This window comes from Conger conger, chromosome 3, assembly GCF_963514075.1.
Source record: "Conger conger chromosome 3, fConCon1.1, whole genome shotgun sequence".
In the NCBI taxonomy this organism is placed as follows: Eukaryota; Metazoa; Chordata; class Actinopteri; order Anguilliformes; family Congridae; genus Conger; species Conger conger.
Window position 1 is genome coordinate 74,879,810 of NC_083762.1, and position 14,724 is coordinate 74,894,533.

General features: G+C 41.2%; 3 protein-coding genes across 3 annotated transcripts; all 3 read right to left on the bottom strand.

Annotated features, from left to right (window-relative positions):
- Nucleotides 1-965: 965 nt before the first annotated feature.
- Nucleotides 966-3,395, bottom strand: LOC133123581 (protocadherin gamma-A12-like). Its single transcript, XM_061234053.1, has one exon. It carries the CDS (start codon nucleotides 3,393-3,395, stop codon nucleotides 966-968), a length of 2,430 nt encoding a protein of 809 aa, XP_061090037.1.
- A 1,717-nt stretch (nucleotides 3,396-5,112) lies between these two features.
- On the bottom strand, nucleotides 5,113-7,530 carry LOC133123582 (protocadherin gamma-A11-like). Its single transcript, XM_061234054.1, has one exon. The coding sequence runs from the start codon at nucleotides 7,528-7,530 to the stop codon at nucleotides 5,113-5,115; it is 2,418 nt and encodes an 805-aa protein (XP_061090038.1).
- Nucleotides 7,531-10,314: 2,784 nt separating this feature from the next.
- LOC133123583 (protocadherin gamma-A11-like) lies at nucleotides 10,315-12,744 on the bottom strand. Its single transcript, XM_061234056.1, has one exon. It carries the CDS (start codon nucleotides 12,742-12,744, stop codon nucleotides 10,315-10,317), a length of 2,430 nt encoding a protein of 809 aa, XP_061090040.1.
- Between the last annotated feature and the right edge of the window lie 1,980 nt (nucleotides 12,745-14,724).

Genomic DNA, 14,724 nt, shown 5'->3' on the forward strand with positions numbered 1-14,724 from the left:
ACAAACCTTCCTCCACAATACTGCCTCAGAAGAAGAATGTTAAGACAACGAATAGTTTTGCTGCTGCCCATCAGCATGGTGCTGAAATGTCGAGCAAAGTCAACCGTGGAAGACAAGCAGATAAATATTCATCAAATTCTCCACCACAATATAATAGTAAAACTACATTCTGATATTTGCCCTGACGTCTGTTGAAAAATCAACAGAACATTTTTTTTCGGCCTGTTAAATCACAGAGAAAGTGCTCAGAAACTCTGAAGTCACAAATCTTATTCATATTTTTTGGGAGAAAAAATAATCAAACTTCATAGCTCTTATAATCATAGTGGCTATTTACTGCCTCCAGGTCTGGGCTGATTCACATAAAATATAAGAAAGTACAGTGCTGATCCTGTTGTGCTGTCTGCCAAATTATCCAGAATACTGTACATGCCTCAGATCAATAGAGCAATGGCACAGAGCATCTGAAACTACACACGTTCAACTACATGCACAACTCCTCCAAATGCAGCTCTCCTAGCTATATATCACAGTGTGCTTTTAAATTAGATAAACAATGATCCTTAGGTTTTAGGTTTGAGCAAATGCAGTCCCATTTATTGTGAATGAATTCAGCAAACAGAACCTAAGCTCTCCGGATAGCGTGCCATATATTACCCATACAAAACGGCTTTCATGAACAAGAACATGTGACCCCGTGCATCCAGGTTTTCATTCTAGCCATGATGAAATTTCCTCACAAGCCATTAACGTTTTCATATAAAATGTTGGAAGCGATAAGATACTTTATGTTATGCATTCTGTGTTAAACAATGAGATTATCTGAGAAATATTAGAAATTAGGAATTTCCTATTGAAATGAGTAACTACAAATTAAACTCACAAAAAACTAACTCAATACATTGGTCAAAAGCATCAGGCTTAAATCCTACCCAATCCATGTGCAAGTGGAAAGTGGTAAACATTTAGAACGGTAGTTTTACCAGAGTGGAGAACTTTGATCCACCCTCGGTTGTTTCGCCCAGCTCACTAGTTTCATTGGGGCTCCTCTTCAGCGTCTGATCAGCGGGCAGCGTGCCGTCATTAAACGACCGAACAAACTTGAAGTCGCTTGTGCGTGAACCCGTCGTTAAGTAAGTGTCATAATTGTATGAACTGCGAAGTGTTCCTGCTCCGTCCACATCCGCGTAGTTGGGAGGGAAATATGCGCCGGGGATGGCCACTGCGCCGTCAAACAACATTCTGGGCTTCCTTCTACGGCAAAACTTCACGACCACAATTAGGATAATGAAAGTCAAGAAGAAGGTGGAAACGGAGACGAGAGCAATGATCAAATATGAAGTTAATTTGGAGCTGTTCTCCTCATATGACATATCTTTCAGCTCTGGAACTTCTGCTAAATTATCTGAAATCAGTAAATATACTGAGCAGGTTGTTGATAGGGATGGCTGTCCATTATCTTTCACTGATACAACAAGGTTTTGCTTCATAGTATCAGATTCAGCAATGTCCCTCTGTGCCCTGATCTCTCCACTGTGGAGACCAATGGTGAAAAGACCCGGGTCAGTAGATTTCAGGATCTGATAGGACAGCCATGCGTTCTGTCCAGAGTCTGCATCCACAGCAATCACCTTGGAAACTAGGGATCCCGCATGAGCAGCTTTTGGGACCATCTCTGTCATCATGGAGTTACCCGAAGGAGCAGGATATAGTATCTGTGGAGAGTTATCATTCTCATCTGTTATGAACACACTCACTGTCATGTTGCTGCTGAGTGGAGGAGAGCCGTTGTCTCTGGCAACGACCTGCACTTTGAAGCTTCTGAACTGCTCATAATCAAATGATCTCACTGCATGGATCACTCCGGTGTCTCCATTAATGGATAGAAACGAGGACACAGGAACACCACTGACCTCACTGGACAAGAGAGAATAGAAAACTGTACCATTCTGTCTATAGTCCGGGTCTCTCGCCCTCACAGAAATAACAGAGGTGCCCGGTTTGTTATTTTCAGTCACATAGGCGCTGTACGACTGCTCGTCAAATGCAGGTGGATTGTCATTCACATCCGAGATGGATACATGCAGTGTTTTAAAGGACGACAGGGGTGGGGAGCCCTCGTCTGAAGCAGTCAGTGAAATATTGTATTCTGACTGGAGTTCCCGGTCCAGTGCACTCGTAGTTACAATTGAATAAAAGTTTTTGATAGAAGGCATCAATTTAAAAGGTACTTGTCCTTGAATAGAGCACCGAACTTGACTATTATTGTCTGAATCAATATCCTGAACATTTATAATACCAACCTCTGTGCCAAGTGGCGCGCTCTCGGGTACGGAGTTAGACAATGACGTCACAAAGATAAACGGTGCATTGTCGTTCACGTCAGTGATATCCACAATTACTTTAGTCTGCGAAGCGAGTCCAGCTCCGTCTTTCCCTTCAATGCGCATTTCATATCTCGACTTTTCTTCGTAATCAATTGGCCCAGTTACTCGAATTTCCCCAGTTTTACGATCAAGACTAAATAGATCCTTCGCCTCATCGGAAATGCGACTGAATTCATAAGTCACCTCGCCATTGGCTCCCTCATCTGCATCACCGGCGCTGACTGTAACCACAACAGCACCTAAAGCAGAATTCTCAGGAAGACTGGCTTTATAAAAGGCTTGGTTGAACACGGGGATGTTATCGTTTGCATCCAGCACGGAGATATTGATAACTACAGTACCGGATCTCTGTGGAGTCCCTCCGTCAGAAGCTGTAAGTAATAATGTTACCTCCTGCTGTTCCTCACGATCCAGCTCTTTTTCTAAAACTAATTCAGCGTATTTTCCCCCGTCTATATTCGTATGAACGGCCACAACAAAATGATCATTCCTTTGTAGTGTGTAGCTTTGTACCGCGTTCTGTCCTATATCCGCATCGTGTGCCTCATTCACTGGAAAGCGGGCGCCTTTATCAGCAGATTCTCGGATTTCCAGTCGCATCATATCCTTAGAGAACTGAGGCGAGTTGTCATTTATATCTTGAATCTGCACAACAACACGATGTAAATCCAACGGACCTTCAAGCACCAGCTCGTATTTTAAATTACACAAAGTATTTTGACCGCAAAGCTGTTCTCTGTCGATCCTCTCCGCCACAATCAAATCGCCGGAATTCAGATTTATGTCACAATAGCGCTTGCTGCTTCCCTCTGGTTGTAAGCGAGCCTTCCGAACCAACAGACTTTTAAAATCCACCCCGACATCATTTGCAATATTTCCAATGACAGATCCACGTTTTAGCTCCTCCGGAACAGAATAGCTTACATCACCAATCGAAACTGGCACGGATAAAAGAACGACAAGGCAGCAGTAACGCGCTCTGGTAACGGAGAATCCTCTAGCGTCCATGTTAAGGTCGAACCGAGTGAATGTTACCGTTTGAAGCAGTCTCATCAGCTTGCAGAATTATTATTTCGGCTGCACAGTCAAAGTAGTCTGCGTGGCGTGTGAATACAGGCTTGGTGTGGGCGCGGACTGATTGGTTGTGAATAATAAAAAACAGGGAGGAGGTGCATCTTAAATTTCCCTTGGATGGTGAACAGCGACACCCTGAGCTATTTTAGAAAACTGACGTGTATAAATGAATGGTTTCTGCGGCTAAAGCATTTCCTGCTGTGTATCTATGTTTAATTCGTATACTTTGTCGCATAGAATGCATTTAAAGACCCAATAATTTTCGATAAACTAGCCATTAAAATGTGTTAGAAGAGAGATCATACACAGTATTTTCATATCGAGACTGTAATTAGGATAACTCAGTAGCCTTTGTTCACCTGATAACATTTGGAAAATGAATTCAATAATTTATTGTAAGCTTGCAGAACTGCAGCCTACTTCAGTGTTATAAAATCATCTTCAATTTTAACATCATTGTCTATTAAAGCATGAAAGCTCTGGGCAGGTGGAAAGCAAATTGGTAGTGGCTACTGGGGATGGTTGTTACATTGGGAGTTAGTTGTAACACCATTAATTTGTCCAATCACGGATGAGTTGTAGTTAGGTGGTCACGATTGTTCAGACCCATATTCCCATTTGAATTTACATGAACAGTTTGATGACTGTGTGAAATTGAGGGTGTTTTAAGCCAAAAACCGATTTCGAGGTATAGAAAAGTAATAATTCTAATCTTGTCAATTTTGTTTAGCAGTCACAATATTGTAGGTACAATAGTTTAACTTCTATATCAGTAAAAGGCAGTTTATCTTGTCAAGCATGATGCAAGTTCTTCTTGGTTACAGTTTATTGGATCGGAAAGAGATTTTGAGACATAGAGCGGCTTAAAGTTTAAAGAATAAAAAGTTGTATTTATTTTTAGCTTGGGTAAATTTCATTGGATCATGTGGATCAGATTGAAGCAAATGTTCTGTTCCTGTAACATCCAACCCCAGCTAGCATTTTAAATGAACTCACACATTCTGTGATATTGTAGTAGATGTGTACATCTCCAGTTCATGGTAGCTCATATTAAGAATTCAGAGTTCTAGCACACACTCTCATTGAGTTATACATGTTGGAGAAAAATGTGTAACAATCATCCCCGGTCTCCCCTATTTGCGTCACATTTCTCGGAAAACAGCCCTAACAGTCTGCCACGTAAGAAAAAACCGGAAGCCGCATCTCGTTTTTATAAACGTTTTGATTAAATTACTTGCTACAGTCAGCTCCGTGGCTCAGAATTTAAAGAGAGGTAAGCAACGTCACAACAACACAAATAGTTGACCTGTCTTAACTGGTGACGAATCTCTTCCTTTCACTGCGAGGTAAATAAACCGCGATTGACGTGAAGCAGACGGCAAAATAGGCTCCCTGAGCTACGGCTGCCTGCTACATCCAAACCGCATCCATAATATTTCCCCACATTCCACGATTAAATCCGTAGACCACTGCCTGCCTATGATGGCAGATGTAAAATTCTGAATACAGTAGGGAGCCTAAAATATGAATTTGCCGACCAAAAACATTGCCAACCAAATCCACTACACATCGTGTGCTATTTCCATTTCAATTAAATTGAATGATGTAAAATACCAGAAAAATAAAAAACGTAGAAATAACAATATAAAAACTACACCAGTACCTCATTAGCCTGTGTCCTGTGGAGGGTTGATTCCCCGTTCACAATTTCATTTTGACATCTCTTGAGAGTAAGATCAGCGGGCATTGTGGCGTCGTTGGACGAGCTCATGAACTTGAAGTCGCTGGTGCGCGAGCCAGCTGTTAAGTAAGTGTCATAATTGTAGGAACTGCGAAGAGTTCCTGTTGCGTCGACTTCCCCGTAGTTGGGAGGGAAATATGCGCTGGGAATGGCCACAGCACTGTCGAACAACAGTCTTGGGTTTCTTCTGCGGCAAAACCTCACAGCGATAATAAGAATAATGAACGTCAGGAAGAAGGTGGAAACAGAGACGAGAGCTATGATCAAATACGAAGTTAACTTGGAATTGTTCTCCTCATATGACATATCTTTCAGCTCTGGAACTTCTGCCAAGTTATCCGAAATCAGTAGATACACTGTGCAAGTTGACGAGAGAGAGGGCTGTCCGTTATCTTTCACTGATACAACAATGTTTTGCTTCATGTCATCAGATAGAGAAATGTCTCGCTGCGTCCTAATCTCTCCGCTGTGATGGCCAATGGTGAAAAGTGTAGGATCAGACGATTTGAGGATCTGATAGGATAGCCATGAATTCTGTCCAGAATCTGAATCTACAGCGATCACCTTGGAAACCAGAGAGCCCCCATGAGCAGATTTGGGGACCATCTCTGTCATGAAGGTGTTCCCTGTAGGCGCAGGGTATAATATCTGTGGAGAGTTATCATTCTCATCTGTTATGAACACACTCACTGTCACGTTGCTGCTGAGTGGAGGGGAACCGTTGTCTCTGGCAACGACCTGCACTTTGAAGCTTCTGAACTGCTCATAATCAAATGATCTCACTGCATGGATCACTCCGGTGTCTCCATTAATGGATAGAAACGAGGACACAGGAACACCACTGACCTCACTGGACAAGAGAGAATAGAAAACAGTCCCGTTCTGTCTCCAGTCCGGGTCTCTCGCCCTCACAGAAATGACAGAGGTTCCGGGTTTGTTATTTTCAGTCACATAGGCGCTGTACGGCTGCTCGTCAAACAACGGCGGATTGTCATTCACATCTGAAACAGATAACTGCACAGTTTTTGAAGAGGATAACGGTGGCGAGCCCTCATCTGTAGCTGTAATTGTTATGTTGTAATCAGACACTAGTTCGCGGTCGAGTTCGCTAGTCGTGACCAGTGAATAATAATTTTTGATGGAGGGGATTAGCTTGAAAGGAACATTTTGCTGAATGGAGCAGCGGACCTGTCGATTTTCCCCTGAATCTTTATCCTGGACATTAATGATGCCCACCTCTGTGCCAGGTATTGCGCATTCAGAGATGGGATTCGTCAGAGATTTCAAAAATATCTCAGGGGAGTTGTCATTCACATCAATTATTTCTAAAATGACAGTTGCATACGACGCTAAACCTGCCCCGTCTTTTGCCTGAATTCTCATTTCGTAATTTACATTCTCTTCGAAATCGAGATTACCATTAAGTATAACCTGCCCTGTTTTACGATCAAGGGAAAACAGTTGTTCCACTTCATTCGGAACACGGCGAAATTCATAAGTCAAATCACCATTAGCTCCCTCGTCAGCATCAGTGGCGCTGACTTTTACCACTACTGCGCCTAAAGCAGCATTTTCAGGCAGACTGACTTTATAAACCGCCTGGCTAAATACAGGTCTGTTATCGTTCACATCCAGCACAGTGACGTGTACAGCTACAGTACCAGATCTCTGCGGGGTCCCTCCATCAACCGCAGTAAGTAATAATGTGTAATCTTTTTGTTCTTCACGGTCCAGCTCTTTTTCTAAAACCAATTCGCTGTATTTCCTTCCGTCTGTGCTGGTTTGAACATCCAAAACGAAATGATCATTCCTTTGTAACGTGTAGCTTTGAACCGCGTTCTGTCCTATGTCCGCGTCGTGGGCCTCTTCTAAGAGAAAGCGAGTTCCTTTAGCTTCCGATTCTGTGATTTCCAGTTTTATTTGGTCATTAGGAAATTGTGGCACGTTGTCATTAATGTCTTGAACATGAAGCGATATACTGTGTAATTCTAGAGGATTCTCCAACACAAGCTCAAATTTCAAAGCACACGAAACCTTCTGTCCACAAAGAGCATCCCGGTCAATCCTTTCAAACATAATCAAATTGCCAGAATTCAGATCAATGTCGCAGTAACGTCGACGGCTCCTTTCAGTGTCTATACGAGCCTTTCGAACAGACAGACTTTTAACATCCACGCCAATATCCTTCGCTATATTTCCAATAATAGATCCGCGTTTCATCTCCTCCGGAATAGAAAAGCTAATATCTCCGGTCGTGAGAGGCAAGGTAAGCAGGGCGAAAGCACAACAGCATTTAAGCAGGGAGCTGAGAAGAGCTTTGTATTCCATGTTTACGCCAAAACGACCGTTTTTTTGTTGTTGTTCTGTAATCCAGTCGTCTATTTAGAAAAATAAAACATATACTAAGGAACCGAAGGATCTGCCGCACACAACCCAATCGTTATTGTGAAAGAGTGATGTCGCCTAGAGTTCTCTCTGTTTGAATACTACATGGGTATAGAGGTGCGTCTAGTGCCATAGCTGGTGAATAGCGACGCCCTGAGTTATTTTAAGAAACTACACCATGCAATAATACAGCATTAAAAATATGAAACATGTTCTTACAACAGAATTCTCAGAAACTATGCAACTATCATCTTATTATCTTATATTTTTGTTTGTAAAGTAGATCTTGAAATCTAATGATCAGGCCTACAAAAATATAGATTTTTACCAAAAATATTTAAAAAATAAATGCTACTAGTACCAACGCTACTAATATTTAAGAGCACAATCCGTTTATCTGTCAATCACAGAAGTTGTCCGTGTTATACTGACTATTACAGAGTACTCACAGACGGTTCTCTATGCTGCCCTTCTGCCTGGCAACATTAATTATGTTCACATGCAGACATCTAAAATTGCCTACAGATATATTATTCTCCAAAATGCATTGCTGTAAATTAAAACAGAGGGACTGGCTGACTTAGTTTCTTACTTAAGAAGAGTTCCAATACAGGAAGTGTGGCATAATACACAGAGGAAGCCCTGTCAGGGTCCAGCTGTAGCAGCATTAGAAGGAAATGCTCCTGGTTTCTCCCTCAGAGCTGTAGATATATAACTACAATGATAACAAGAGATGATGCAGCCAGGGAAATCAGCAAACATAAAAATGTATCTGCTGACTGTATTTACTGTAACAGCTGCTAATTGAATTGTAGTCCTTGACAATAATCGCTAAAAGTTTGTTTGGATGGGTGCAGTCTTACTGTCCATAATAAATGCCAACCACACCTAACCAGGGTGTCTGGCCATTTTAGTGAGAAAAGAAAGCCAGCCATTCAGCCCAGAACCTGCATGACTAGCATCAGCCTTCTGTTACATCAATTAATAAATATTTACATGTCATGATCACCATTACCTATATCTAGTGCAGGGTCAAATACATATTGTATGTACTTTAGCTAATTTGGCTCTAAGATGCCAATAAAATTTCAATTCCTGCATACCACTGAAATTGTGCATCAAAACATGTTCTGAACCAAAATATAAAATCCTATTAAATAATTTTGTCTTTAATGTTGGCAAGAGAAATAAATATCACTCTATCACCTCTAAATTTTCTCAGCCTCCAAAGATAGCCAGTCTCTAAGTTTAGGTCACAGTGTGGCTGCTGGTACTGCCTTCAGATATCATGCTATGTACAGAAGCCCGACCACACACAAAGAAAGCAAGAAAGCACCTAATAGAATGCTCATATATCTGCTTTAATGTGAAGTGCTATGTAAATAGACAGGCAGACAGGCAGTAACATGACACACACCAGCAACATAAATGAAGGAAAGAAAAAGGTAAACTTTCATGTTTCAACACATTTCAACAGTTCAAAGTGTTATCTTCTCGTAAACCAACTGAGCACAATGGATGACATGTTGTACAAATGCAGTGATCAGCCATTAAAGCATGAAAGAGTATGAAATGCATTAGCTCACCCTACAGCAATGTGAATTTTCACAGCTGCAACATTTGCACACCTCTTCAGCAAGTCATCCACAGCATGTGGTAACAAAGGTAGTTTAAGCAAAAATAAAATCTGGCATGTTAATATTCAGTCCGGTCAGCATATTTAAGGGACAAAGAAGGTGTAACAACACAAGTGCAGCAAATAAAACTTACAATGGAGAGACAAACCTTCCTCCACAATACTGCCTCAGAAGAAGAATGTTAAGACAACGAATAGTTTTTCTGCTGCCCATCAGCATGGTGCTGAAATGTAGAACAAAGTCAACCGTGGAAGACAAGCAGATAAATATTAATCAAATTCTCCACCACGATATAATAGTAAAACTAGATTCTGATATTCGCTCTGACTTCTGAAACAGAACATTTTTTTTTGGCCTGTTAAATCACAGAGAAAGTGCTCAGAAAGTCACAAATCTTATTCATATTTTTTGGGAGAAAAAATAATCAAACTTCATAGCTCTTATAATCAGAAGACATCATACTGGCTATTTACTGCCTCCAGGTCTGGGATGATTCACATCAAATATAAGAAAGTACAGTGCTGATTATGCTGTGCTGTCTGCCAAATTATCCAGAATACTGTAAATGCCTCAGATCAATAGAGCAATGGCACAGAGCATCTGAAACTACACGCGTTCAACTACATGCACAACTCCTCCAAATGCAGCTCTCCTAGCTACATATCCCGGTGGGCTTTTAAATTAGATAAACAATGATCCTTAGGTTTTAGGTTTGAGCAAATGCAGTCCCATTTATTGTGAATGAATTCAGCAAACAGAACCTAAGCTCTCCGGATAGCATGTCATATATTACCCATACAAAACGGCTTTCATGAACAAGAACATGTGACCCCGTGCATCCAGGTTTTCATTCTAGCCATGATGAAATTTCCTCACAGCAAGCCATTAATGTTTTCATATAAAATGTTGGAAGCGATAAGATACTTTATGTTATGCATTCTGTGTTAAACAATGAGATTATCTGAGAAATATTAGAAATTAAAATGAGTAACTACAAATTAAACTCACAAAAAACTAACTCAATACATTGGTCAAAAGCATCAGGCTTAAATCCTACCCAATCCATGTGCAAGTTGAAAGTGGTAAAGATTTAGAACGGTAGTTTTACCAGAGTGGAGAATTTTGATCCATCCCCTGTCATCTCGCCCAGCTCACGAGTTTCATTGGGGCTCCTCTTCAGCGTCTGATCAGCGGGCAGCGTGCCGTCATTAAACGACCGAACAAACTTGAAGTCGCTTGTGCGTGAACCAGTTGTTAAGTAAGTGTCATAATTGTAAGAACTGCGAAGTGTTCCTGCTCCGTCCACATCCGCGTAGTTGGGAGGGAAATATGCGCCGGGGATGGCCACTGCGCTGTCAAACAACAATCTGGGCTTCCTTCTACGGCAAAACTTCATGACCACAATAAGGACAATGAACGTGAAGAAGAAGGTGGAAACGGAGACGAGAGCAATGATCAAATATGAAGTTAATCTGGAGCTATTGTCCTCATAGGACATATCTTTCAGCTCTGGAACTTCTGCCAAATTATCTGAAATCAGTAAATATACTGCGCAGGTTGTCGAGAGGGAGGGTTGTCCATTATCTTTCACTGATACAACAAGGTTTTGCTTCATAGTATCAGTTTCAGCAATGTCCCTCTGTGCCCTGATCTCTCCACTGTGGAGACCAATGGTGAAAAGACCCGGATCAGTAGATTTCAGGATCTGATAGGACAGCCAAGCGTTCTGTCCAGAGTCTGCATCCACAGCGATCACCTTGGAAACCAGAGAGCCGGCATGAGCAGCTTTGGGAACCATCTCAGTCATTATAGAATTCCTGAGAGGTGCAGGGTATAGTATCTGTGGAGAGTTATCATTCTCATCTGTTATGAACACATTCACTGTCACGTTGCTGCTGAGTGGGGGAGAACCGTTGTCTCTGGCAACAACCTGCACTTTGAAGCTTCTGAACAGCTCATAATCAAATGATCTGACAGCGTGGATCACTCCGGTGTCTCCATTAATGGATACAAACGAGGACACAGGAACACCACTGACCTCACTGGACAAGAGAGAATAGAAAACAGTCCCGTTCTGTCTCCAGTCTGGGTCTCTCGCCCTCACAGAAATAACAGAGGTTCCGGGTTTGTTATTTTCAGTCACATAGGCGCTGTACGACTGTTCATCAAACAATGGCAGATTGTCATTCACATCTGACACAGATAACTGCACAGTCTTTGACGAAGACAGCGACGGAGAGCCTTCATCTGTAGCTGTAATTGTAATGTTGTAATCAGACACTAGTTCGCGGTCGAGTTCACTTGTCGTTACCAGTGAGTAATAATTTTTGATGGAGGGGACTAACTTGAAAGGGACATTTTGCTGAATGGAGCAACGGACCTGTCGATTTTCCCCTGAATCTTTATCCTGGACATTAATGATGCCCACCTCTGTGCCAGGTATTGCGCTTTCAGAGATGGGATTCGTCAGAGATTTCAAGGATATCTCAGGGGCGTTGTCATTCACATCAGTGATTTCTAAAATGACAGTTGCATACGAAGCTAAACCTGCCCCATCTTTTGCTTGAATTCTCATTTCGTAATTTACATTCTCTTCGAAATCAAGATTACCATTTAGTCTAATCTGTCCTGTTTTGAGATCGAGGGAAAACATGTTTTCCACTTCATCTGAAATACGGCCAAATTCATAAGTCACATCACCATTAGCTCCCTCGTCTGCATCAGTGGCGCTGACTATTGCTACTACAGCGCCTAAAGCAGCATTTTCAGGCAGGCTGACTTTATAAACCGCCTGGCTAAACACGGGTCTGTTATCGTTCGCATCCAGCACAGTCACGTGTACAGCTACAGTACCGGATCTTTGCGGGGTCCCTCCATCAAGCGCAGTAAGTAATAATGTAACCTCGTGTTGTTCTTCGCGGTCCAGCTCTTTTTCTAACACCAATTCGCCGTATTTCCTTCCGTCTGTGCTTGTTTGCACGTCCAAAACGAAATTATCATTCCTTTGTAACGTATAGCTTTGAACCGCGTTCTGTCCTATGTCCGCGTCATGGGCCTCGTCTAAGAGAAAGCGAGCTCCTTTAATTGCCGATTCTGTGATTTCCAGCTTTATTAGGTCTTTTGCAAATTGTGGCACGTTGTCATTAATGTCTTGAACATGAAGCGATATACTGTGTAATTCTAAAGGATTCTCCAATACAAGCTCAAATTGCAGAGCACACGAAACCTTCCGGCCACAAAGAGCTTCCCGGTCAATCCTTTCAAACACAATCAGATTGCCAGAATTCAGATCAATGTCGCAGTACCGTCGGCGGCTCCTTTCAGTGTCGATGCGAGCCTTTCGGGCAGACAGGCTTTTAACATCCACGCCAATATCCTTCGCTATATTTCCAATAACAGATCCGCGTTTCATCTCCTCCGGAATAGAAAAGCTAATATCTCCGGTCGTTAGCGGTAAGGTAAGCAGGGCGAAAGCACAACAGCATTTAAACAGAGAGCAGATAAGAGCTTTGTATTCCATGATTACGCCAAAACGACCGTTTTTCTTTTGTAATCCAGTCTTAAATTTAGAAAAAATATATGCGAATGATCCGAGGGCTCTGCCGAACACAACCCAATCGTTATTGTGAAAGAGTGATGTCGCCTGGCTTTCTCTCGGTTTGAATACTACATTAGTGGGTGGAGAGGTGCGTCTGAAGCCCATATAGCTGGTGAATAGCGACGCTCTGAGTTATTTAAAGAAACTACACCATGAAATCGGCATTTGAAAGAATAAACATGCTCTGACAATAGAATTCTCTGAAACTAAAATATCATCCTACTATATTATATTTTTGTTCTAAGTTAAACCTTGAAGTCTCAAGATTTAAAAAAATAAATAATAATAGCAATATTTTCATTATTATCTAATTATTATATAATAATAATAATGCCATATATATTATTTTTGTCTACAAACCCTTTTTATGTGAGACACAGAAGCTGTTGACTATTGACTACTAAATTGATTATTACAGAGTACATTCTATTCAGATATATTTTTTCTCCCCATTTTTTCCTGTAAAAATATTAATAGACTTTGTATAAATATATAATTACTTATTCTACATTGAAGAATATCAAGCTATCTTAACTGAAACTGTTATGATGCTTTATAACACAAGAAAGTGGCAGAATCCAAAATAATAGTTGAGTGAACCTCAATGGCAGTGTAGCATAGCAATTGTAAGAATGCCTGACGTATCTCTGTCTGCAGACAGTACCGATGAACCACAAAGAAAGGCTGCTCTTCTGACTCATACCGTTAATTATGCTTGCCTGCTATTTTCCTAAATACATTGCTTTAAGAGCTAAAGGAGGGACTGATAGGCTGAATAATTTACTTAACTTTCTGTACTTATTTACCTTATTCAATTTAGCGACTTACTAAATTGTACTTTTTCAATTTCTTACTCTCTTTCTTATTGAAGAAAGTGTCCAGTGCATAACAATTCAACATCAGTCACAGTGGAAAGGCCTGACAGGTTCCAGCTGTAGCAGCAGTATGATCTACTGGTGTCTTGCACAGAATCTCAACTATCCACTCAGTGAGCACTTTATTAGGTATTTATTTGACCTATTGTTTACACGTAATAAGTCTTCTGCTGCTGTAGTCCATCCACTCAGTGGTGTGATGTGTTGTGTGTTCAGAGGAGCTCTTCTGCATACCACTGTTGTAATGAGTGGTTTTGTGTGACTGTCACCTCCCTGTCAGCTTCGACCAATCTGGCCATTCTCCTCTGACATCTCTCATTAACAAGGCATTTCTGCCTGCAGAACTTCTGCTCACTGGATGTTTTCAGTTTTTCACACCATTTACTGCAAACTTTAGAGACTTGTGCATAAAACTCCCAGGAGATCAGCAGTTTCTGAAATCCTCAAACCAGCCTGTCTTGCACTAACAATCATTCCAAGTCACTTTGATCACCTTTCTTTCCAATTTTGACATTTGGTCTGAAAAACAGCTGAACCTCTTGACCAAGTCTACATGCTTTTACGCATTTAGTTACTGCCGCATGATTGGCTGATTCAATATTTGCATTAGCAAGCAGGTCTACAGGTCTAGCTAATAAAGAATTCAGTGAGTGTATATACCTACAATGCTAATAACAGATGATGCACAGCCATGGCAATCAGAACAACATTTTTGAGTAATGACAAACCTTCTCAAAAACAAAATACAATGTCAGTGACTGGACAGTATTTACTGCAGCAACTGCAAACTGGAATGTGGTCCGTGACAATAATCACTAAAAGTCTGCGTGGCATTTTAACTCACTCAAAAGTAAAATAGTTTAGCTCCATTGGCTCTAAGATGGTAAGACAATTTGGAAGCATTCCTGCATGTCCATGCAAAAACATCTTCCTAAACAAAATATACAACCATAAAGAATTGTCTGGTAAATAATTTAATACTGGTAATGCAAATGTCAATGAGCTGCAGAAATGTTACGGAGCATAT